At 44.8% G+C, this 23398-nt stretch overlaps 3 protein-coding genes across 4 annotated transcripts in view; 1 reads left to right on the top strand and 2 right to left on the bottom strand.

Annotated features, from left to right (window-relative positions):
• Positions 1 to 106: 106 nt before the first annotated feature.
• Positions 107 to 15342, bottom strand: wdr91 (WD repeat domain 91). 2 transcript variants are annotated; one of them, XM_088011224.1, is made up of 18 exons: positions 15225 to 15342; positions 12561 to 12694; positions 12300 to 12479; positions 7955 to 8161; positions 7241 to 7324; positions 6844 to 6953; positions 3969 to 4134; positions 3011 to 3187; positions 2779 to 2945; positions 2650 to 2704; positions 2476 to 2571; positions 2292 to 2386; positions 1489 to 1642; positions 1202 to 1310; positions 1012 to 1124; positions 833 to 940; positions 639 to 728; positions 107 to 397 (listed from the first exon to the last, which is right to left on the bottom strand). In XM_088011224.1, exons 1-18 carry the CDS (start codon positions 15325 to 15327, stop codon positions 233 to 235), a joined length of 2313 nt encoding a protein of 770 aa, XP_087867350.1. In that variant the 5' UTR covers positions 15328 to 15342; the 3' UTR covers positions 107 to 232. The 2 variants fall into 2 exon arrangements, with proteins under 2 accessions (XP_087867350.1, XP_087867349.1); XM_088011223.1 differs by lacking the exon at positions 15225 to 15342 and adding an exon at positions 14536 to 14641 and having other exon boundaries at positions 12561 to 12722.
• Positions 15343 to 15921: 579 nt separating this feature from the next.
• On the top strand, positions 15922 to 19205 carry LOC106924585 (uncharacterized). Its single transcript, XM_014998379.2, has 3 exons — positions 15922 to 16761; positions 17264 to 17368; positions 18098 to 19205. The coding sequence occupies exons 1-3, from the start codon at positions 15922 to 15924 to the stop codon at positions 18743 to 18745; spliced, it is 1593 nt and encodes a 530-aa protein (XP_014853865.2). The 3' UTR covers positions 18746 to 19205.
• cunh18orf54 (chromosome unknown C18orf54 homolog) overlaps positions 17449 to 23398 on the bottom strand; it is an 8163-nt gene continuing 2213 nt past the window's right edge. Inside the window, exons 5-15 of the mRNA XM_088011227.1 lie at positions 23267 to 23398; positions 22581 to 22635; positions 22357 to 22507; positions 22170 to 22279; positions 21733 to 21841; positions 21488 to 21664; positions 20848 to 20911; positions 20722 to 20773; positions 20369 to 20521; positions 19588 to 19643; positions 17449 to 19041 (exon numbers count right to left, since the gene is read on the bottom strand). The exon at positions 23267 to 23398 is cut by the window's right edge and continues 28 nt beyond it. Coding sequence (XP_087867353.1) covers positions 18942 to 19041; positions 19588 to 19643; positions 20369 to 20521; positions 20722 to 20773; positions 20848 to 20911; positions 21488 to 21664; positions 21733 to 21841; positions 22170 to 22279; positions 22357 to 22507; positions 22581 to 22635; positions 23267 to 23398 — 1159 coding nt within the window. The 3' untranslated portion in view covers positions 17449 to 18941. The remainder of the gene's footprint in view (positions 19042 to 19587; positions 19644 to 20368; positions 20522 to 20721; positions 20774 to 20847; positions 20912 to 21487; positions 21665 to 21732; positions 21842 to 22169; positions 22280 to 22356; positions 22508 to 22580; positions 22636 to 23266) is intronic.

Raw genomic sequence — 23398 nt, 5'->3', positions numbered from 1 at the left:
GGCTCAGCTGCTCTGTGTCAGAGCTGCAGTTCTGTCATGACGCTGACCCAGAGTCTCAGATTCCCCTTTGAGCCTCAACAGGTGAATAAGCCAAACTGAAGACAGATTAGGGTGAAACTTTAAGTCAGACTTTAATGATGAATGAAACATGAAACAAAAATAGACGTTAGACAACATTAGAAACTGCACAGTGATCCGTTTACGTCGACCTTTGACCCCGACGCCTTCAGGGTCACGACTTTTGTGCCAGCAGCGTGCTGAGTTTGATCTTCCCGTCCATGGAGGCGGTGAGGCAGGTGCCGCAGTCGACGGCGGAGCACCAGTCCACCGTCACCACCGGGGCCTTGTGTCCGCCCAGCGACAGCACCCGGTCCAGCGCCGGCTCCCCATTGGTCAGCTGGAAGAGGAGGAGCAGAGAGTCAGAGGAACATCAGGAGTTCCTCAGGGCTCCTCTCTGAGCTCACCTTCAGTTAAAAACACAGCATGTTCTACAGATAATAAAACTAAAACATAAAACCACTTTTGTTTCACACCTACACTGATTCGACCCTTCAGACCTTCAGCTAGGCTATCGCTTACAAAGAGGCTACAAAGGAGCAAAAGGGCTGAGGATGAGGAAGACGATGAAGGGTACGCACTCGGTAGATGAGTCCTCCGGAGCTGGAACAGGTCAGGACGTGTTGGCCCTCAGAGTCGAAGGCAAACAGCCGTCCTCTGGGAACCTGGACCTGGAACACAGATCATATCCAGTTTGTGGATCTGTGGTTTAATCCGGTCGTCATGACGACGGGTTCGGTCTGGATCCTCTGTGATCGAGTCAGATGAGACTCACCTGTTTGTAGCCGCTGTACCCCGACAGGACGAAGGGGCCGGTGGCGTCCTGAGGCAGGACCTGCTCCGACTGCTTCACCCCACAGCGGTGGATGTTCCACTGGATGAACTGAACACAAACGCCGATTTCAGCCCAGCGCTGGAACCAGCAGAACGACTCGACCCGCTGCTCTCACTCACCTTCCTGTCCTCCCCGACGCTGAAAACCGTGTTTTCATCGTAGCTGAACTCCACGCTGTAAACCTCTCCGTCATGAGCCCTCCAGCTCATGGCGCTCTCGTAGCGCTGCATGTCTACAGCGGGAGCAGACGCACCAATCAGTTCCACCCAAACATGACTACAGGCAGCTGACGGGGTCAGCAACACCAACCAAAGAGCCTGATGACGCCGTCAGCAGCTCCCGTCACCAGCAGGTTCCCGTTGTGGTTGAAGGCGGTGCAGTTGATGGCGACTGGTTCTGGTTCTAGAGAGAACTGGAGCTGGGAGACAGAGAGGATGAAGTTATTAACATGAAATCCTTTTCAAAGGTTAAATGTTCTCCAATGCATCAGAAAACCTGCTGGATCTCAGTTAAAACAACATTTTAATTCATGATGTAAACGGTTCTGTGCTAACTGCCTGACCCCTAATATGTTGCTAAGCTAGTTAGCTCCCCACCTGCTGTTTGACGGTCTTGGTGTCCCAGAGCAGCAGCTGACCGGACACCGGGATGGGAAGCCGAGGAACAGAATCAACACTTCCAGAGCGGCTGAGAGCCGCAGCTGAGCAGACGAACGACGAGCCGCTGGGGCTGCAGGCTAACGACAAAATACTGACAGACAAAACCAGTAAGCTAAATAAATTCACTCCTCTGGTCAAAGGCTGAGGGTTAGCATCTGCATCATTTGGTCCTCTTTAGTTGACATTTTTGACATAAAGTAAATATGTTTTATTTCTATTGACTAGTGTAGCAGTTAGCTGCTAAAAAGCTAGCTACCATGTTGTTAACCTACATTCAGAAATGGCTACTGATTTATGATATGGTCCCAGAAATTCATGGAAAACTAATTTTGTTTGAAGCCGAATTAAGTTTTTGACGGATTCCAAAGGAAATATTAAACTCTTTAGCTGCTTCATGCTAAGCGCTAAGCTAGGTGCTAACTTTCCTTATCAATCTGCTGTTCTGATGTATTAATAATATAATCTGGATTATTGGTGAATAAAAGTTTAATATGAAATCTTTTCTCACTGCTTTTTAAACTTCATAGCAATAAAAATTATCATCTGCAAACTGGTTGTAGCATTTAGCAGCTAATCCGTTTGCTGGTTGCTAATGTCTCTCATCCATTCGTACAGCATTTATGTTCTTATGGCTCTGATCCAGTTATACATTAATATTTATTATGAAATCTGCTCAAACCTGACTGTGAGGGTCAAATAAATATCCTTAAAGGCTAATTGCTTTTCTGCTGGTGGTTTACCGTGGATGAGTTTCATCGATGTTCATCTCATAGAGATTCTTCTTGGCTTCTGTGTCGTAGAGTCGCACCGTCCCAACGCCGCTGCCTAATAACAGCTGACCACGCAAACATTCAGTCACCAGGGTTAGCCGTCGTCCTGTGCTAACGTACCGATCCGTCCTGTGGGCCGGTTTTAAAGTCTTACCAGTCTGTCTGGTTTGGTGGCCCACTCCAGGGACAGCAGAGGAGACTTGGACATGATGGTGGCTTTGGTCTGCATCATGGGGTTGAAGGACCAAACCTTCAGAGAGAGGAGAGTTTCTCACAGTGAGTTTGATTTTTCAGAGGTTAGAAAATGGTAAAATAAAAATAAATGAACCTTTATGACGCCATCTACGTCCAAACTGGCAACCCGGCGCCCAGAGCTGTCGACCCTGCAGACAGGCAGCAGGTTTGAGTTCAGGTTTACAGTCTGACGGCGTTCAGGTGTTCAGGTGTGACTCTGTACCTGCAGTGCATGATGGAGGAGTGATGCTCGCCGTACTCCTCCTGGCTCAGTTTGATGAAGGGCTGCTCCACCTGCAGGCCGCCGTCCTCCCTGCCGGAGGAGTCCGGCGGCTCCACCGCGCTCTTGGCTGCGGTCGCATCCACGTCGTCCGCTCTGCTCTCTGCAGCCTGAGGGAAACGTAAAGCTGAGCTGGAGCTCCTCAGACTCAGAGCGTTGACCAGGTGAGGCGCACCTGAGGGGCCGGCCTGGAGAACAGCTCCTTCCTCTCCTTCTCGTGCTCCTGGATCCTCCTGTGTCGGCTGCTCTGGTTCAAGGCCTGAGGCTGGGAACTGGGAGGCTCGCTGGACGAAGACTGGCAGGAAGCGGCTTTTACCTCCTTAGACTGGGACGACTCTTTAGACTTTACAGCCTGAAAATAATCAGAGGTTTTAATTATAAGTAATGGGGAAAAATCTGTGTTTTGGTTCAGTTGGAACCACGCTAACAAAATAAAAACAATAAATACATTTTGAAACCTGCGTTTTATCGGCTGTTAAAAATTCTTCAAGTATTTAGACGTTTATATTCATGCTCTTATTTTGAAGACGCAGCAGTTCCATTTCCTCCCCTCATTTTCCCCACTTTTTTCCCCAATAACTTTATTTAAAAAAAGAAACAAATAGGAACAAAATAAAAGACAGACAGAAGGGAAAACACATAAACCCAAATACAACACATCAGGGCATAAATAGAGCAATTATACTAAAGACAAAATTAAATTAATGACTGAGGGTTGTAGTCTTTCAGTTAGCATTTACCGTTAGCTTCAACTAAATACTGTATTGGTGTAGCGCTTCAGCATTAGCTCCTGCTAAATACTGTGCTGTTATTGTGCGTTAGCATTAGCTTCCATTAAATATGCTGTTTGTTGTAGCGCTTTAGCATTAATGGACCAAATGTTCACGATTAGTGCTTTAGGGTTAGCACAGCTAACCTTTTAGTTAGCACTGCCCAACAAACCCCTGCTGTCACCTGATTGGCTGATCAAACCCCTGCTGTCACCTGATTGGCTGATCAAACCCCTGCTGTCACCTGATTGGCTGATCAAACCCCTCCTGTCACCTGATTGGCTGATCAAACCCCTCCTGTCACCTGATTGGCTGATCAAACCCTGCTGTCACCTGATTGGCTGATCAAACCCCTCCTGTCACCTGATTGGCTGGCAGCTCCTTCCTGCCCAGCGCTGCCTGGCTCGGGGACCCTGATGTGGGTGGCGCCTTCATCGGGGCCCGTTTGGCCTGCGGCAGCAGCGTGGAGAAGAAGTTCCTGGAGGGCGTGGCGGCGGCGCTGACGACTCGCTGACTCGACACCAAGTCCCTGCAACACACAAGAGTTCAACAAACACAGATGAACTGGTTCAAACCGAGTCCAAACTGAACTGATTGCCACGGTAAAAGATTCACCTTATTTTACAGAAACACCTACAAATGTTTTTTTAGGTCTTAATGACATTGGATGGGATTTTAAAATCATATTTTTATCTTTATAAAAATGTTATTTAATCAATTTTCTCTAATAGCTCATTGATCGATGTATTTATAGTAAAACTGATGGATTCCAACGACCTGCAGAGACTTTAATGATAATAATAATAAAAGCCCAAAAACAAGTGGATGAGGACTGGAAGCGTTGCATTCTGGGAGCAGAGTGGATCTTCCTCGGTTCTGGACGGTTTCTGTGGTTCACTCCGAAGAATCAGACCCGTCAGAAACAGTTTATTCAGGCTGCATGTGTTTCCTGCTGGATATTACATGTTATATCTCAAAGTGTTTATGGAGCAGGAGTGTTGTGGTCTTCAGATTTTCCTTTCCTTCACAGAAACTGATCTTTACTGCAAACCGATTTCTACAAATGGGTCACGGACAAAGGAAACAATTCATCAGGTGAATTGTTTATTTTTCAACATCGTCACAGAACACAGTTTAAACAGCAACAGCAGAAATAAATAAGCATCAACAGCAAATCAGGTCAAAACATATAAATAAATGTTTATAACACACAGAACTGATCAACTGCATGAAGAAAATCCACCAAAGTGTCTCAGTTTTAAATGCCGAGTTATAAAGACATGAATAAATAAACAGCATCTGAGACACAAACATGATCTGCAGACACCAGCTTAGCTTTAGGACTCCCACCGTCTTTATTTCCCATACAAACACCTTTTCATGAACAGTTTCCAAACTGAAATATTAATCTTTACTCAGATGGTCTCAGCTCGGTTTAATGGTTGCCATGCCAACAGTAAATGTAACAGAAAACAACTTCTGCTGCCATTTTGATGTGAACGATTTCATGTCGATGCATTCTGGCGTGTAAACATAAGCTAGCGCCGCTGCACTCTGAGTCAGAACGGACAGAAAGTTCTTCACAACATGGCGGACGATCGTCGAGGCTACATAAATGCAGCTAGCAGCTAGCTGAAGGAGAGCACAGCTAGCAAACGGCCAAAATCATAAACATGCAGTGAGGACAAATCAGAGAGGTTCAATTTAAAAAACTATTGGACAATTAAAAAGGTTCTGATTGAAATAAAACCAGATACAGGTCTGTTTAAAACCTAATGAGCTAGACTGTTCTACAGGAGCTAACGAATGCTAAAGCTATTTTGGTTAGATGACAAAAATTTTACTAAAATTAGTAATTATTACTAAGGATATAACTAGTGCTAACATTAACACCAAAGCTTATTGGTAATAATGTTAGCACAAAGGCAAAATGCTAAATGCAGCACAACCAAAACCAAGAGTTTAAAACTTTGAAGTTAAATTCTGATAACATTAGCAATGAAGCAAAGTGCTAACATTAGCAATGTAACACTGGATGTGAAAACAATAGCACTGAAGCTAATTCCTAACACCAGACAAAATAAACTGTTAACATTAGAAGTAGAACTAGACTGTTGAAATCAATATAAAGCTAAGAGCTAACAACAAAGTATTGCGTAGATCAGTACCTCAGATCTAAAGAAACCTTTAGCACTTTGTTCTTTTCCAGAACATCTCTAGCTCGATGCCATGTGTGTTTTCTGTATTTTCTGACGTGTTTAAGTCTCTTTAACAAACTTCAAAACAACCAAAATCCACTTACAGCCCACAGTGAGTAAATGAGGTCATGTGACAGTAATATATGATACACATTAGCATTAAAGCTAAGCAACATTAGCTCAATTGCAAAATGCTAACAAAATGATATCGACCAAAATTAGCACTGCACAAAATGCTAAAGCATTAGCAATACTTTAGCACTACTAGTAAAAGCTACCAGTGTTCACAAGAAGGCTAAATGCTAACCAAATACAGAATATATGAAGAAATTTAAAACAATTGCATTAAACATTAAACCTAACAAACTAGTGATGAAGATGAAAGCTTCTGCATTAGCAGGAAATTAAATGCTGCAATTAGCAATTAGCTTCAATTAGCACTAATGGTAAAAGCTGTCAGCATTAATAATAAAACCAGACATTAAATGTAAATATTAAACTTAAATCTTTAAAACAATAGCACTGAGTCTTAATTCTAACTCTATTAATTTTAAATGATTAAAAAATTAGCACTGAAGCTAAATCCTGAGAACATTAGCATTTAATAATTACCTTCTACAGTTAGAAGGTAATTAAAGGCAGCACTGATGATGAAGCTAAAACGATTAGCACTGAAGCTAACAGCCACAAAACCAAAAACCCAACACTAAAACAAAATGCTAACAAACATTAGCATTGAAGCTAAAAATGACCAATATTAGCAATGAAGCAACAGCAACAACTAGTTTAACTTAATGTCCAGACAATACATTTGATAAAGTAGATGTAACATGTAAAAGCAGTAACATCTATACGTATCCATGGCAACCACTTTGACTTTGGGTCAGTAAAATCTGTCCAGTTAGCCGTTTCTCAGCTCTGGTAACAAAATATCACTGGACTATTATAGTGAATGTCTTAAATTATGACTAAAAACAGGCAGAAAGGCACTGATCAACGCTTCGGTCAGTCATCAGTAAAGAGAGATGTTAGAGGCTCACAGCTCAGTGTCTCCCAGCCGGTCCATGTTCTGGACGTACAGCGGCAGCTTGTGCTGCACCGCCTCGTCTCCGTCCTTCTGGTCCCGGCTCTCAGTCTGCAGGGCGAACAGCTGGAGAAACACGCAAAAAGACTGTCAGAATAATAAAACACAACATCTTTCTGCAAACATCAGCTGAAGCGTAACCGCGGAGACGAAACTGCTGATGAAAAAGTAAAGAACTGAGGCTGCTAAGGCCTAGTCAAAGTCCAGCCCTGATTGAAATGCTGCTCAGAAACCTCAATGAACTGAAACAGCGCTGGGAATGAAAGCAGATCAAACCCAGGCAGAGACAGAGATCAACCTGATCCACTGGATCTCAGGCTGCCTACAGACTCAGAAACACTTCCTCTTCTCACCACTTGGCGGAGCTGTTCGTTCTCCTCAGCCAGACTCGTCATCCTCTGGACCTCAGCGTCGAAGCTCAGCAGCACCGGCTGAGGTGGAGCTCAGTTAAGGAACCAACAGATTCACCTGCAAAATGTGACTCACTTATTAATAAAGCAGCATGTTGGTTCGGCTGAAGAAAATAAAATCTACAATTATTTTCAAAACAATCTGATTTCTTTCCAAGAAAAGTGGCTTTTTCCCCAGTTATTCATTCTGTGAGTTCTACGATGGGCCAGGCTATGAAACTGTTGTGTAATTACAAGAATAAAGTTTTAATATTAGTAGAATAAAGATTTTACCAGAAGAATACCTTAAAATTATAAGAAATAAATTGTTTTAAAAAGAAAAACATTACACTCTGATCCGTTTGATTTATAGTTATTTGCACTATTATACCGTTTCCAATATGTTGGCAATTCCTGGAAAAATTATCGTCCAGCAGAAATGATTATCGTGACCGGTCCGGCCCGAATTCACATTCAAAATAAATAAAAGTGGCTAAACATGCTGGTAAAGCAAGATGGCCGCCCTGGATGCTCTGACTTCAGACTATTGGAAAAAAATCCAGATTTTCCAAAAATTTAACAATGAAACAAAAGACAAAAATTAGATGAATCGGTCAGATCGACTAATCGCCTCGTTCAGCCAGTTTTCTGCAGCTGAGGCTTCCTGTGAAGGATATGCATGCACTGGAACAGGACCGACAGGAAGTTGTGCAGTGACACCAGGAAGGTGTCGGCCCACTGGCGGGAGAAGTACGCCCCGAAGGCCGGGTTCTGCTCCGGGGTCGGGATGAACGGCAGGATGAACCAGTCGCGCCACTCGGCCTGACCCTGAAGCTCCAGCGCCTGCTTCTGGAAGAACTCCTGCGTCTTCTCCAGGTTTCCTTTCTGCACGGGTCAGAAACGGGTCAGAAACGAGTCAGAAACGAGTTAGAAACGGGTCAGAAACAAGTCAGAAACGAGTTAGAAACAGGTCAGAAACGGGTCAGAAACGAGTTAGAAACGGGTCAGAAACGAGTTAGAAACGGGTCAGAAACGAGTCAGAAACGAGTTAGAAACGGGTCAGAAACAAGTCAGAAACGAGTTAGAAACGGGTCAGAAACGGGTCAGAAACGAGTTAGAAACGGGTCAGAAACGAGTCAGAAACGAGTTAGAAACGAGTTAGAAACGAGTTAGAAACGAGTTAGAAACGGGTCAGAAACGGGTCAGAAACGAGTCAGAAACGAGTTAGAAACGAGTTAGAAACGAGTTAGAAACGAGTTAGAAACAGGTCAGAAACGGGTCAGAAACGGGTCAGAAACGAGTCAGAAACGAGTTAGAAACGGGTCAGAAACAGGTCAGAAACGGGTCAGAAACGAGTCAGAAACGAGTCAGAAACGAGTTAGAAACAGGTCAGAAACAGGTCAGAAACGGGTCAGAAACGGATCAGAAACGAGTCAGAAACTAGTTAGAAACAGGTCAGAAACAGGTCAGAAACGGGTCAGAAACGAGTTAGAAACGGGTCAGAAACGGGTCAGAAACGAGTCAGAAACGGGTCAGAAACGGGTCAGAAACGAGTCAGAAACGAGTCAGAAACGAGTTAGAAACGGGTCAGAAACGGGTCAGAAACGAGTCAGAAACAAGTCAGAAACGGGTCAGAAACGAGTCAGAAACGAATTAGAAACGGGTCAGAAACGGGTCAGAAACGAGTTAGGAACGGGTCAGAAAAGGGTCAGAAACGGGTCAGAAACGAGTCAGAAACGAGTTAGAAACGGGTCAGAAACGAGTCAGAAACGGGTCAGAAACGGGTCAGAAACGAGTCAGAAACGAATTAGAAACGGGTCAGAAACGAGTTAGAAACGGGTCAGAAACGAGTCAGAAACAGGTCAGAAACAGGTCAGAAACAAGTCAGAAACGAGTTAGAAACGGGTCAGAAACGAGTTAGAAACGGGTCAGAAACGAGTCAGAAACGAGTTAGAAACGAGGTAGAAACAGGTCAGAAACGGGTCAGAAACGAGTTAGAAACGGGTCAGAAACGGGTCAGAAACGAGTCAGAAACGAGTTAGAAACAGGTCAGAAACGAGTCAGAAACGAGTTAGAAACAGGTCAGAAACAGGTCAGAAACAGGTCAGAAACGGGTCAGAAACGAGTCAGAAACGAGTTAGAAACAGGTCAGAAACAGGTCAGAAACGGGTCAGAAACGAGTTAGAAACGGGTCAGAAACGGGTCAGAAACGAGTCAGAAACGAGTCAGAAAAGGGTCAGAAACGGGTCAGAAACGGGTCAGAAATGAGTCAGAAACGGGTCAGAAACGAGTCAGAAACGGGTCAGAAACAGGTCAGAAACGGGTCAGAAACAGGTCAGAAACAGGTCAGAAACGAGTTAGAAACGAGTCAGAAACAGGTCAGAAACAGGTCAGAAACGAGTTAGAAACAGGTCAGAAACAGGTCAGAAACGAGTCAGAAACGAGTCAGAAAAGGGTCAGAAACGGGTCAGAAACGGGTCAGAAATGAGTCAGAAACGGGTCAGAAACGAGTCAGAAACGAGTCAGAAACGGGTCAGAAACAGGTCAGAAACGGGTCAGAAACAGGTCAGAAACAGGTCAGAAACGAGTTAGAAACAGGTCAGAAACAGGTCAGAAACGAGTTAGAAACGGGTCAGAAACGGGTCAGAAACGAATTAGAAACGGGTCAGAAACGGGTCAGAAACGAATTAGAAACGGGTCAGAAACAGGTCAGAAACGGGTCAGAAACGGGTCAGAAACGAGTTAGAAACAGGTCAGAAACGGGTCAGAAACGAGTTAGAAACGGGTCAGAAACAGGTCAGAAATGGGTCAGAAACGAGTCAGAAACGGGTCAAAAACGAGTCAAAAACGGGTGGGAAATGGGTCGGAAACGGTTTGGAAACAGGTCAGAAACGGGTCAGAAACGAGTTAGAAACAGGTCAGAAACGGGTCAGAAACGAGTTAGAAACGAGTCAGAAACAGGTCAGAAACGGGTCAGAAACAGGTCAGAAACGGGTCAGAAACGAGTTAGAAACGGGTCAGAAACAGGTCAGAAACGGGTCAAAAACAGGTAAGAAACGGGTCAAAAACAGGTAAGAAACGAGTTAGAACCAGGTCAGAAACGGGTGGGAAACGGGTCGGAAACGGGTCAGAAACGGGTGGGAAATGGGTCGGAAACGGGTCAAAAACAGGTAAGAAACGGGTCAAAAACAGGTAAGAAACGAGTTAGAAACGGGTCAGAAACGGGTGGGAAACAGGTCAGAAACGGGTCAGAAACGGGTCAAAAACGAATTAGAAACGGGTCAGAAACGAGTTAGAAACGGGTCAGAAACAAGTTAGAAACGGGTCAGAAATGGGTCAGAAACGAGTTAGAAACGGGTCAGAAACGAATTAGAAACGGGTCAGAAACGAGTTAGAAACGGGTCAGAAACAAGTTAGAAACGGGTCAGAAATGGGTCAGAAACGAGTTAGAAACGGGTCAGAAACGGGTCAGAAACGAGTTAGAAACAGGTCAGAAACGGGTCAGAAACGAGTTAGAAACGAGTCAGAAACAGGTCAGAAACGGGTCAGAAACAGGTCAGAAACGGGTCAGAAACGAGTTAGAAACGGGTCAGAAACGGGTCAGAAACAGGTCAGAAACGGGTCAGAAACGAGTTAGAAACGGGTCAGAAACGGGTCAGAAACGAGTCAGAAACGAGTTAGAAACGAGTCAGAAATAGGTCAGAAACGGGTCAGAAACGGGTCAGAAACGAGTTAGAAACAGGTCAGAAACGGGTCAGAAACGAGTTAGAAACGAGTCAGAAATAGGTCAGAAACGGGTCAGAAACGGGTCAGAAACGAGTTAGAAACAGGTCAGAAACGGGTCAGAAACGAGTTAGAAACAGGTCAGAAACGGGTCAGAAACAGGTCAGAAATGGGTCAGAAACGAGTTAGAAACGGGTCAGAAACGGGTCAGAAACGAGTTAGAAACAGGTCAGAAACGGGTCAGAAACGAGTTAGAAACGAGTCAGAAACAGGTCAGAAACGGGTCAGAAACAGGTCAGAAACGGGTCAGAAACGAGTTAGAAACGGGTCAGAAACAGGTCAGAAATGGGTCAGAAACGAGTCAGAAACGGGTCAAAAACGAGTCAAAAACGGGTGGGAAATGGGTCGGAAACGGTTTGGAAACAGGTCAGAAACGGGTCAGAAACGGTTTGGAAACGAGTCAGAAACGGGTCAAAAACAGGTAAGAAACGAGTTAGAAACGGGTCAGAAATGGTTTGGAAACGGGTCAGAAACGGGTGGGAAACGGGTCAGAAACGGGTTATGCACGCAGTCATCAAAACGACACAAAATCACACAAAGAATAAGGAAAAGGTCCAAATGTTTTCATATTAATTGTCAACAAGGAAATGACATTTCACAGTTTTCAATACCGAGGAAGTAGCTCAGCTATGCTAGCTTGACTATGAAACTTTAGCATGTAGATGTGCTGCAGGTCGGTGTGTTTCAGTTCAGTTAACACTAACATAAGGCGCTCGACACTCCTACACTGACAGATCAGAGCAGATGTTAATCATAGACTGTCACTTATGAATAATTGCAAAATAAATATCACCCTGAAAACTAAAAGAACGTGAAACTGCCTGAAGGTTCTGTTTGGTGATTTGTGTGAAGAATGTTTTTGTGTTTTTGGTTCACATTCAGGTTTATCAGGTACACTCCTGCCGTGGTCGACCTGTCAGTCAGTTGCCATGGCAACGGGTCTGTGCGTACAGTAAAGTTGACACAGAGCGTTATTTTAAGTTGCTTTTCAGGTTTTCTGCGTTATGTCCCATCTGTCGTGGCGCACTGCATGAAACGTATTTTATGTAGCGAAACATCAGGAACTTTCTCAGCTTTGATTCAAGTCGTATTTTATGGAAACCGATCAGAAATGAGGCGTTATGTGACTGGATAATAGTCTGGTTCTAACTCGGTGAACGGTAAATGGGCCTAGCGATAGCGGCTAACCGGCGCCGTCCGGCCCGGTGACAGGCAGCTGGTTCTGGATGAGGTGTCAGACCTGGATGGTGTTGATGACGTAGTAGCGGTACAGGCTGGTTCTGAGCTTGTTGACGGTGGACCGGTACACGTCCTCCAGCCTGCAGAACAGGCGCCGGTCCAGATACAGCCAGTACTCCTTCAGCCCGGCCAGGTCGAAGCTCTGCACCAGCTGCTGCAGCTGCTCGATGATCCGGTCCACCTGGAGGACAGAGGAACCGTCAGACCGGGTCAGACCGGGTCAGACCGGGTCAGGGCTCAGGTCCGGTCCGGTCCAACACACCCGGAAGCCTTTCTCCTTGTCTGCCTTGATGTCGCTGTCCAGCTGCTTCAACGTGCTGGTGAAGCCTCGGTACAGCAGATACTCCCGGACGTGTTTGTCCGTCCGTTCCACCGCAGAACCCATCCCGACCAGAACTGAGACCAAACAGGAAGTGACGTTCCGCTTGAGTGGAAACATCATCAACAAAAAAAAAACTGTCAAATCATCAACTAAACACATCTGGGAGGTTTAGTTGTTTATTTCTTTCAAGCAGAAAAATCCTGAGAATCGTTAAGCTGGAGGCCTGTCGTGTTTCTGGACGATAAATCGTCCCTAGAGTTATCGCGATAAACGATAATATTTTTTGTTTTGAGGCCATTTGAAATTAATATAATGCAAGAACAAAAAGATCAATAAACTTTAAATTCTAACAACTGGAAGACATTTTAAATATGTAAAATAAACAAAACAACAGAAGCAACAAATAAAATGAATTATGAGCCTCTGCAAACAAAATGATCCTTCAAAAATAGAAGCTGGTTGAGACTGGAGACTTTTATTGTCCAGTTTTTGGTAAAAAAAACCAAAACAAAACAAAACAAACAAAAAAAAACAGAGAAACGACAAATCATGCAAAAGGACATTATTGAGCTCATTTTAATTTATCATGAGATTTATTGATTATTGCAACAAGCCTTAGTAGGTTCTATAAGGCATTGCAATTCCTAGTCCTGGAAATTCTGAATCAATTCAGAAACTGATTTTAAAATCTAAGTTAATCGTCTTTGCTGCTTCTATTTCTATATTGCATTATGCGTTTACTAAGCCACCATATGCATTTTCTTTTAAAGCTTTAATTTGCTCTAGTGGCCTTTAGTTGATAGTTACTTAACAGGAAAGTTGGTAATGAGAGATGGGGAAGATCATGTGGCGAGGGTTGCCAGGCCGGGAATCGAGCCTGTGACGGCCACGTTGTGGACTAGGGCCTCCATATGTGGGTTGTGCTTAATCCCTGCGCCACCACAGCACACCCCACAGTATGCATTTTCAATAATTCTTTGATATTTTCTTATTTAAGAAAAAGCTAAATACTTAAGCTAACACTGGTACAGAATTTTATGAACAAATCTATTTTTGTTTGAATATAAACTGATGAAATTTGATTCAGTAAATGTTCTAATCATTTACACTCTCTCGTTTCAGTCACAGAACAGTATCTCTCAACCGTTTGAATAGAAAAAATGGTTTCTGAATTAAAAATTGTTCCTGAATCGAATCACTAGATTTTAAGATTCACATCTCTAGTTTAAAAAACAAGCAAAACAAAATACAAAATTTTTCAAACTGTATTTTTTCAAACAATAACAAACAGTTTCAATAACAAAACGTAATCTGAGTTACATTTTTTATCTGTGCCAATCAATGCTTCTCTGGTTCTTCTGCATCCTAAAGAAAACATCTAACTCATCATAATACTACCTCCACCATGTTTTATAATCTTATAAAGTGTTATTTCTCTGTTCTTCAGTTTTTCTTTGAACTTTTTAACCCACTTTCAAGAAAATAAAACTTTTCCATCTAAATAAAGCCGCTAGCGAAAACATTTCAATCCTTCAGCCAGAAAAATGGCTCCAACACAACACAACTGGCTTAAAGGACCAGTTAGCTTAAAGAACCTGGGTTCTGTAACGGTTCCAGAACCATTTTTAACCCAAACGGCATTTATAAACTTTAAATGAAGCGTTTGTTCCGCTGCAGTTAACAAGTGTAACCGTAAACAGATCGGCCTGAATAGATGAGTATTAATATTTCCTCCGTTAACAGTTAAAGGCAGGAATTTCTGTTTGTTCTGGACCGGAAACAGCCCTTAAAGCACACACCGAACCGGAGCCGGAACCGGTAAATCTTCTGTTTTTTAGCAGCTAAACCTCCGCAGAGCAGTAAAAATGTTAAACTCATATTTAACAATTAATAAAAACCAAAAAATTATATTTACAACAGAGAGGGACGAGCTTCCTGCTGATTCCTTCCGGCTGACAGTCATGTGAGGAAGTCACGTGACCAGAGCGAGGCGGAAACAGCGCCATCTGCCGGCCAGTAAGTAAAACAATCCATATTATTATAACAAGCTTTAATTTCCTTTTATTTGGTCTTATTTTAGGATAACTGTGTGATTTTATGAAATTCTAGGAGCAAAATAAATAAATATAAAAATACTTTGATTCTTTTAAAAGTCGAAATACTTTTTGTAACAACACAATTAACGATAAAGAAATGAAGTAACATTAAAATTCAAAAATCTTCAATACAAGGTATTGCAGTTGAGGAATAGTTTTATAAAACAAAGATAACGGGTTTTTATTTTTGAAATTAATTTACCAAATATTAGAGGACAAAAATAGGCTGAATCCTAGACACATACTAATCAAAAACCATGAATAAACTAAAAAAAATATATGTATTTTATTGGTAGAACATTTAAAAAGTAATATAATATAAACTTAAAAATATTTTTAATGTGTTTTGTCTTATTTTAATTGTATTACTGTGGCCAGAATCTGTTGTTTCTCATTCAGTTTTTTTTGTTTTGGATGTTGGAAGAGAATAAATCCAGGATTAAAACACTTTTCGTCTCTTTCTTCTGACTTCCCGAACATTTCAATATGATTTCGAAGGAGAAAACACCGGAAGCTGCCGGTGCCGCCGCTTCTCCACCAGCCTGGTTCCGACCCAGTTTCTTACCGGGCAGCCCAGAAACTTTAAATAATGCTGAACAAGTGGTCGTCATGGTAACAGAATTAACAATTAACTGCGTTAATGTGAAATAAATTAACATAACAAATTTCCATTAAAGTCAAATTATTACTATTTAATAATATTTAAAAATCATAAATAAAACACTTAATCGGATTTTTAAAATGCGTGATTTGTATCAGTGCTTGTTCAAATGCAAAATGTATTAAGATGTAAATAATGAATATAAAGACACAGGCTAACAGAAAAAAAAAACAATTAAAATATTTAGCACGAGATTTAAACAAGCAAATTTAAAGAGAAGATGGTGTTTCTATTTGGAAACCTGTTTCTGAATCAAAACGGATTCAGAGTTTATCAGACTTTAATGGAAGAATTTAAAAGCTGCTAGTTTTCAGTTAAACTCACTATAAAGTTCACGGTCATCATTAACTCTGAACATTTAATTTCCATTTGGGATCAATAAAGTAGTTTTGATTCAAAATTTAATTTGAAATGCGTTTAAAAATGTGCTGTTCCTTTAAATCTCAACGCCCCGATGCGTTGCCACGGTAACGGAGTAAACAATAATGACTTCCGAAGGTGAGATGTTGCCATAGCGACGCGTAAACAAGAAGAAGGAGGAAAGATGTCAGCGAAGAAAAAAGACAAAGTGGAGGAGAACGATGACTCCTCCAGTGAGGATGAAGAGGAGAGCTCTTCCTCCTCCACTTCCTCCTCAGCCTCTTCACCCCGGGCGAACCCAGAAGACCCGGTGGTCCAGAACATCCCGGAGTCGGTGGACGACTTCCTGCGGAACTTCCTCCGCAGGCTGGGCCTGACCCGGACCTTGAGCCGCTTCGAGCTGGAGTGGCACGGCCTGGCCCGGGGCGGCGGCGGCGGCGGCATGTTCGTCCCGGACGCGCTGACCCACCGCCAGACGCTGCTGGAGCAGCTGGAGGCCGTCCGCGGCGACGCCGAGCAGCTCCGGAAGCAGGTGCTGGAGTCGGCGCAGAGCCTGCTGCGCATGCAGAGGGAGAGCGACTACCACCGGCAGCAGCACCGGCGGCTCTCCGAGCAGAAGCACGTCCTGATCCGGGACTGCAAGCAGCTACAGGAGCAGCTGCAGGACTCCGAGGCGGCGCTGAAGAGGCTGCGGGACAAGCACGAAGCGGCTCTGCGGACCAAGACGCTCCTCGGGCTGCAGAAAGAGCGAGCCCAGAGGCTTCCGGAACCGGAACCGGAGCCGGAGCCAGAGAAACCCAGCAGGAAGCCTCCACCCAGCAGCCCGAGCGAAGCCCCGGAGCCCTGCGGGCTGCCGGCCGCTCCGGAGGCTGCGGAGAAGAGCAGCTTCCAGCTGTTCTGCTCCTTCCGGGCGCACCAGCTGCCCATCAGCGGCATCGCGCCGCACCCCGCCAGGCCGCTGCTGGCCTCGGCCAGCGACGACCGCACCTGGAGGCTGTGGGACCTGCCGCGCAGCGGGGAGAAGGTAGGCCGGGCTCTGGGGGCTCAGTGGCCGCATGTCCATTGCCAACGCGCAAAGCTTTGTCCGTATTCCGCTCATGTGGAAAAAATAAAAAAATAAAATCCGCGGTGTTTCCATTAATATAAAAAAATTAGAATTTCTTGTTGATATTGTAATTACTGTTACAAAATATCTGAATTAACAATAGAGTTGAGCAACTTGAAATTAAGAAAATAAATGTGCTTAAGCCAATAAAAAAGCGAAGTTTTTGCGCCATTATGAGGTGGATTTTCAGTGTATGAAAACACCTTTTGAGGGACGTCATCAACAACCGGAAGTTACTACTAGTGAAAACAACACAAAAGAGAAAACAGGAAGTAGAAGAAGGATGATGTATTGTATGTATTATGTGGCCTTCTGGAGTCCACAGGGCCACATAAAAAGCATTGGCGGGCCTGATTTGGCCCTTGAGCCTCGAGTTTGACACGCTAAGCTGTGGCGGTGATGCTGTGAATGTTGACGCCAGGTTGCCCGGATGCTGCTGATAGGAGAGGGCCACTCTGATTGGCTGTCAGGCTGCAGCTTCCACCCTGAAGGATCCAGACTGGCGACAACCAGCGGAGACAAGACGGTGAGTTTCTGCTTTTAAACGTCATTCAGGCTCTACGGTTTACACCGGATCCACTTTTAAATCAAACTAAACACTTTGGATCAGGCTTGATTATTTATTTAAATTGGTGACATGAGCAACTCCCCAGCTCTTATTTTGATAGCTCACTTCCGGTTACTGGCCAGGGAATTAGCATATTAGCTAAACATTCAGTTCAGTGCTAAATGTCTATCTCGCTATATAAATATGTAGCTTAAATTTAAACTTAACTTACTGAGTTTGCTAACTAAATATTTAGTTTGAACGTCTCCCACATCCTTCAACAGATTTATTTGTTTTTAGTTGAGTTTAATGGATTTCCCAGATCTGTGAAGGGAAAACATGTCGGCAGGAAACATTTCCTTACTGCCTCCTGTGTCCTGGTTTCCTGTGTCCTGTGTCCTGGTCTCCTGGTTTCCTGTGTCCTGGTCTCCTGGTTTCCTGTCTCCTGGTTTCCTGTCTCCTGGTTTCCTGTGTCCTGGTTTCCTGTCTCCTGGTTTCCTGTGTCCTGGTTTCCTGTGTCCTGGTTTCCTGTGTCCTGGTTTCCTGTGTCCTGTCTACTGGTTTCCTGTCATCTGGTTTCCTGTGTCCTGTCTCCTGGTTTCCTGTAATCTGGTTTCCTGTGTCCTGTCTCCTGGTTTCCTGTCTCCTGGTTTCCTGTCTCTGTGCCTCCAGCCTGTGAGTGACTGCAGGTTCTGGTTTGTGCTGCAGGTCCGGCTCTGGGACTTCTCCGCGGGTCGCTGTGTGCTCCTGCTGGCCGGTCACAGCCAGCCCACCTGGGGCAGCTCCTTCCACTCCGGCGGCCATGTTCTGGCGTCCTGCTCCGCCGATGGGACGTCCCGGCTGTGGGACGCCAGCCGCGGCTGCTGCAGGTTGATCCTGCGACGCCACGGCGCCTCGGTGAACAGCGTGGCCTTCCTGCCGTGCTCCGACCTGCTGCTCACCTCCTCCACCGATAAGACGGTGGTGGTTTGGGACGGCCGGCTGGGCGTGAGCACCACCACGTTCCGCGGACACCGCCACCCCTGCAACCACGCTGCCTTCAGCCCCACCTCGAACGCCGTGGCGTCCTGCGACTCCAGGGGCACCGTCCACCTGTGGGACACCCGGAAGCCGGCGGCGCCGACGGGCATCGTGGACGCCGGGCCGCACGCCGCCAACCAGGTGGCCTTCAACCAATCGGGGAAGCTGCTGGCGGTTGCTAGCGGCGACTGTTTGGTGAGGCTGGTGGAGGCGGAGTCGTGCGGCGTGAGCACCCTGACGGGACACAGGAGGAGCGTCCAGAGCGTGACCTTTGACCTCCAGGGCGGGACTCTAATGTCAGCTGGCAGCGACGGACTGATCAACGTCTGGCTCTGATGTTTGGACCCGTCAGAACCGACCCGCAGAACCAACTACCAGAGAATAACTTTATGCAGCACTGGAGCACTTCCTGCTGTGGGAGGAAACAGGAAGTTAATGCCGAGTTCCTCTAATAAAGATTCAGATCTCCTGAAACGTTTTTATTTGAGTCCGAGGTTCAGAACGTCAGCAGAACCGGGCCGGTCCGTCAGCTTCAGGACGAGTCCTGCTGGGAGGAGGAGGAGTCCGTCCGTCTTCCTCTCTGACCCGGATCCTCCACCAGCATCTTCAGGCGGTTCAGGTACAGCCCGACTCTGAAAACAGGAAGTGACAAACAGGAAGTGACAACCACCAAGTTCACCTTGACGGATCACAGCAATTTATTAGAAATGAAACTGGAATTAAGTACAATTACAGAAACAACAATTCAGGTGTTTTATTTTATACTAAAACAAATTAAAATAATCCCACATCATGACGCTGCCACCACCGTGCCTCACTGTTATTAATCAGAGCTGCATTAACACTGAATGCAAAGATTTAATGACGATCTGAAGTAAGTTTGTCTGCAGAAGTCAGGTGCTTCATTTCGGATTTTAAATCCCACAGCATGATGCTGCCACCACCGTGCCTCACTGTAGAGACAGGCTCCATTTCCCCTCATATTAACCAACGTTCCTGTTGTCCTGTGGCTCTTTGCTTCCTAATTTGACTAGAAACGTGAAGATGCAGCAAATTTAGCTAAATTTATGTAGAACGACACATTTACAACTTTTTGTATTTTTTCTGGAATAATTCCAACATTGTAAACAACAAAATATCAGAAAACTTTTGTGTTTGGATTTGTTTTAAAGTCTGACCTCTTTAGCGATGGACTTCCTGGGAAACTCTGCAGCTCTGGATCAACATCGGCTTCCTGCAACACAGATCAGCTCCTGTTTTACCACAGGTGGACCAGAAGGGGGCGACAAATCACAGAAATACCTGGAACCAAACTAGACATGTCAAAAAAAGAGAAGCGGGTTTAACCAGAACTCTGGAGCAAATGTATGGAGGACCAATCCTGGCAAAATTGACATTAAACATGATAAATAAATGGCCGGATGAAGCGATTCAACTGTCAAATATCGCATCACAAAAAAATAAAAAATAAGAATTTTCACAATTTATTTGATTACACAGATTGACAAATACGAATATTTATAATTTTCAACAGTATTAATATTTCATATTATCTGTATTATTTAATTATACAATTTTATTGTCTGAGTTACCGTTTTCCTAATTTTTCCATATTGTGAATATATTTAATAAAAAATGTTTATTTTCATATTTCATAAATTTTTCATGTTTTCCATATTTTGTATTTAAATTTATTTTATCAATGTGTCACAGAAAACAAAAATAATTAAATAAAAATAATGAAATAAAATGTGAGTAAATGTAAAAAAATCATGTGTAAATAAGTGCAAAATAAATACAAAACGTAAAAATTAAGTGTGATGCCTGGGAATCCTTCAGAGCGGTGTGCCAAAAGGTCTCTGCTTCCACACACCGGACTTTAATAATCGGGTCATTAGCAGGACTCTGTAGAACCAGTTTAGCTAAGTTTAGATAAAACGGGTTCTGCTGAGGCTCCACCTGTTTCTCAGGCGTCTTCTGTCCGTTGGCGTCGATCCGCTGCCTCTGAAGCTCCGCCTCCACAGCCTGGAGCCGGAACAGCATCTGCTTCATGGCCTCCACGGGGCCGGGCTGCGTACAGGTGTCGTTTCCATGGTAACCACTGCTCAAAGCCTGAGAGAGCAAATTCAGTGATTCGATTATATTTTTAAGAGCAATTGTGAGAAATATTAGCAATTAAAATGAAGATAAAGACTCTAAAGATGAAATATTTTCTGTTTATTCAACTGATTCAGCATCATAGCTTCTTATAAACCCATCAGTGTTATAATTATCATAACTGTGGAGCCTTAAGGGCGATCAGGATGAGTTACCTCCTCATCCAGCAGAGTCTGATCCGACTCCAGCTCTGTGGCTCCGGAGGTTCTGCAGGTTCATCACAAGTTTGAGTCACTGAGGGAAATCTGACCGGGCCAGTCATGACAGGAAATGGATCTTACAGAGAGGAGGAGGAACAGCGAAGAGGCGATGAGCGCAGCAGGTCCTCGGTGCCGACAGGACTCACTGAAAAACACCAAGCAGCTCAGTGGCTAACTAAAGAGCTAGCTGCGCTAACCCCAAACAGCGTCACTATCTGATCATCAACATGGCATTTAGCAGAAGCTAATGCTAAATAGCTATATAAACATGGTGTTTAGCAGAGGCTAAAGAGGCTAGTTTGCTATATGAACATAACGTTAAAGAGCTAAATTTTGATTCCCACCACTGTCATTGACACAACACGTGCTACAGCAAACTCCATCGCCCCCTACTGGTTCAAATTTGTCATTGCACTCCAACAAAACAGTTATTAGAGCTTTTTAATTTATTCAGAAAAAATTATGTAGAGGAAGCTAAATGTGCTAAACGCTTTCAGTTAGCAAAAGTGCTACATGAAATGTTAGCTCCTCCATTAGCAGAAGCGTGCTGACATCAGGGCTTCTGATGCTGCAGGTCAGAGGTCAAGATCCGACATGAACTGAATGTTTGCTGGACGTATTTAACAAAAACTGAAGAATTTCTTTATCGTTTCTCTGCGATTCACTTCAGAAGGATTGTTCATGTCTTACTGAGTGTGAGGTGATGAGTCCCTGGACTCACCTTTCCCTCCAGAACCTCCTGCTCCTCCAGAACCGCCTGCTCCTCCAGAACCGCCTGCTCCTCCAGAACCTCCTGCTCCTCCAGAACCTCCTGCTCCTCCAGAACCCTCTGGCCCTCCAGAACTCAGGGCGTCCAGAACCTGATCGGCCTTCTGGATCAGAGACTCGATCCTGCTGTCTGGACGGGTTCAGCATCATGTTAGCCTCAGTGGGTTTGCTGCTGACTGGGCCCTGCTGTGTTCGTACCTCTGAACGGCGCCGCCAGGCCGCCGGAGCCGCTCCCCTCGGCGGTGAGGGCAGAGATGTGTTCGGCCAGCTGCAGCCGCAGCTCTCCGAGCGTCTGCTCACCTTCAGCCTGAACCACACATCGAAAACGAGACGAGAAAACAGAAACACGTTTTCATCCTCCATGGTCCTCAGGACGCACCGATCAGATATCAATACCTGCATCGGTCCCGATATCGAAAGACAATCTAGATCTGGTATCGTGACCAAGTTCTTGATATCATATTATTGGTATACGAGTCTGAAGGAAAATCATGACGCTGCCCCTTTAAGGCAGCTCAGCTGTTTTTCTGGATCGGTACTGGCCGATAATAAACCCCAGATTTCGTGTTGGTAGTGAAAAAAGCGAATCGGTGCATCCCTAAATGAGATTAAGGGTGAAGAAGCTGAACTCTGACCTTTGACCTCCCTCTCAGCTGTGCTGGCGCTGCCTTCAGCTCTCCGTCCTTCTCCAGGTCCAACACCCAGGACGGAGCTCCCCCTCTGGCCGCTCCAGGCGGAGCGTCGCCTGGGAAACAACAGACATCCAGCTGCAGTCAGACCAGACCAAGCGAGCGCAGAGACAGGAAGTGACCTGCGGCGTACCGCGCTCCTCCCAGGGCGGCGGCTCGGCGGCGCGCAGGACCCAGCTGGGGTAGGTGAGGTCCGGCAGGCTGCTGACCTCAGAGCAGCCCAGGACCGACTTGTTGCTGGTCAGCCAGCGAGGAAGGTGCAGATCTGCAGCTCTGTGTGCAGACTGAGGAGGCCGGGGTTAAAGGACCAGAGGGAGGTTCAGGTACTACAACACGTCAGTAAACCAAACCACCTACAGCAGGAATGTCAGCAGACTGGCTCAGTCTGTCCGTCTGCAGCTTCCCTCTCGACCTGGAGGAGGAAACATTAAGATGATTCAGTCCATCAGATCAAACGAACAACGACTCTTTACTCCTCGTTTCCATTTTTAACATAAATGTGAATAAAAAAGTGATTCCTGGAAAATGCCTCTCTTTATGCCTTTTTGCATAAACTGCAGAATTTTAGAATGATGAACTGATTTTTCATTTCTGAATGGAATACATTATTCATGCTTTCTTTTATTAACTTGGATTCATGCTCATGTGCATGGAAAAGACACCATTTTGAATGTTTTATGAAAATGAAGCAGGAATGCAGCGATATGAAAGGTTGGCCCGATATCGATAGCCGATGTTAATATTGATGTTTTGGCAGATATTTGATATTTACCGATGATTTTTTTTTTCTACAGTTTTGACACCTTTTGGAAAAAAACAACCAGAATCAGATGGAAATGAGACGAGAATAAATACTGGTTGTTGATTTCGGCCCAGTTCGATTTATCGGGCCGATAAAGAACAGAATGATATCGAGCGATGCCGACGTCAGGGACGGTTTATCGTGCATCACAAATTGAACTTCAGCTTCATTTGATTCATGTTGTGAAGATTTGTAGTTTTTCTGTCACCAGTTCTGCAGAATCCAAACAGACTCCACCAACCTGGAGGTCCTGGCAGGAAAACGGTTCTGGTTCTGGTTCTGGTTCTGGTCTGGAGGCTCCGGGTCCAGGTGACGGTGTTGGTGAGCAACATGGCTGCTGCCGAGTCTGGATCTGGCGCAGGATGGGACCGGT

This window comes from Poecilia mexicana, unplaced genomic scaffold (genome assembly GCF_051168715.1).
Source record: "Poecilia mexicana isolate PSO_F unplaced genomic scaffold, ASM5116871v1 scaffold_12, whole genome shotgun sequence".
NCBI lineage: Eukaryota > Metazoa > Chordata > Actinopteri > Cyprinodontiformes > Poeciliidae > Poecilia > Poecilia mexicana.
The sequence above is the reverse complement of the archived record's forward strand: the minus strand, read 5'-3'. Positions and strand labels throughout refer to the sequence as shown.

Bases quoted from the DNA above. Each gene is read 5' to 3' on its own strand.
- wdr91 (XM_088011224.1), bottom strand. From the start codon at position 15,327: ATGACGACCACTTGTTCAGCATTATTTAAAGTTTCTGGGCTGCCCGGT. The intron at 7,325-7,954 runs CATATCCTTCAC...AACTGAGCTCCA, and splicing joins CGGTCCTGTTCCAGTGCATG to CCTCAGCCGGTGCTGCTGAG. The intron at 3,188-3,968 runs GTGACAGGAGGG...GATTATTTTCAG, and splicing joins AGGAGCTGCCAGCCAATCAG to GCTGTAAAGTCTAAAGAGTC.
- LOC106924585 (XM_014998379.2), top strand. From the start codon at position 15,922: ATGTCAGCGAAGAAAAAAGACAAAGTGGAGGAGAACGATGACTCCTCC. The intron at 16,762-17,263 runs GTAGGCCGGGCT...TGTTGACGCCAG, and splicing joins TGCCGCGCAGCGGGGAGAAG to GTTGCCCGGATGCTGCTGAT. The intron at 17,369-18,097 runs GTGAGTTTCTGC...TTTGTGCTGCAG, and splicing joins CAACCAGCGGAGACAAGACG to GTCCGGCTCTGGGACTTCTC.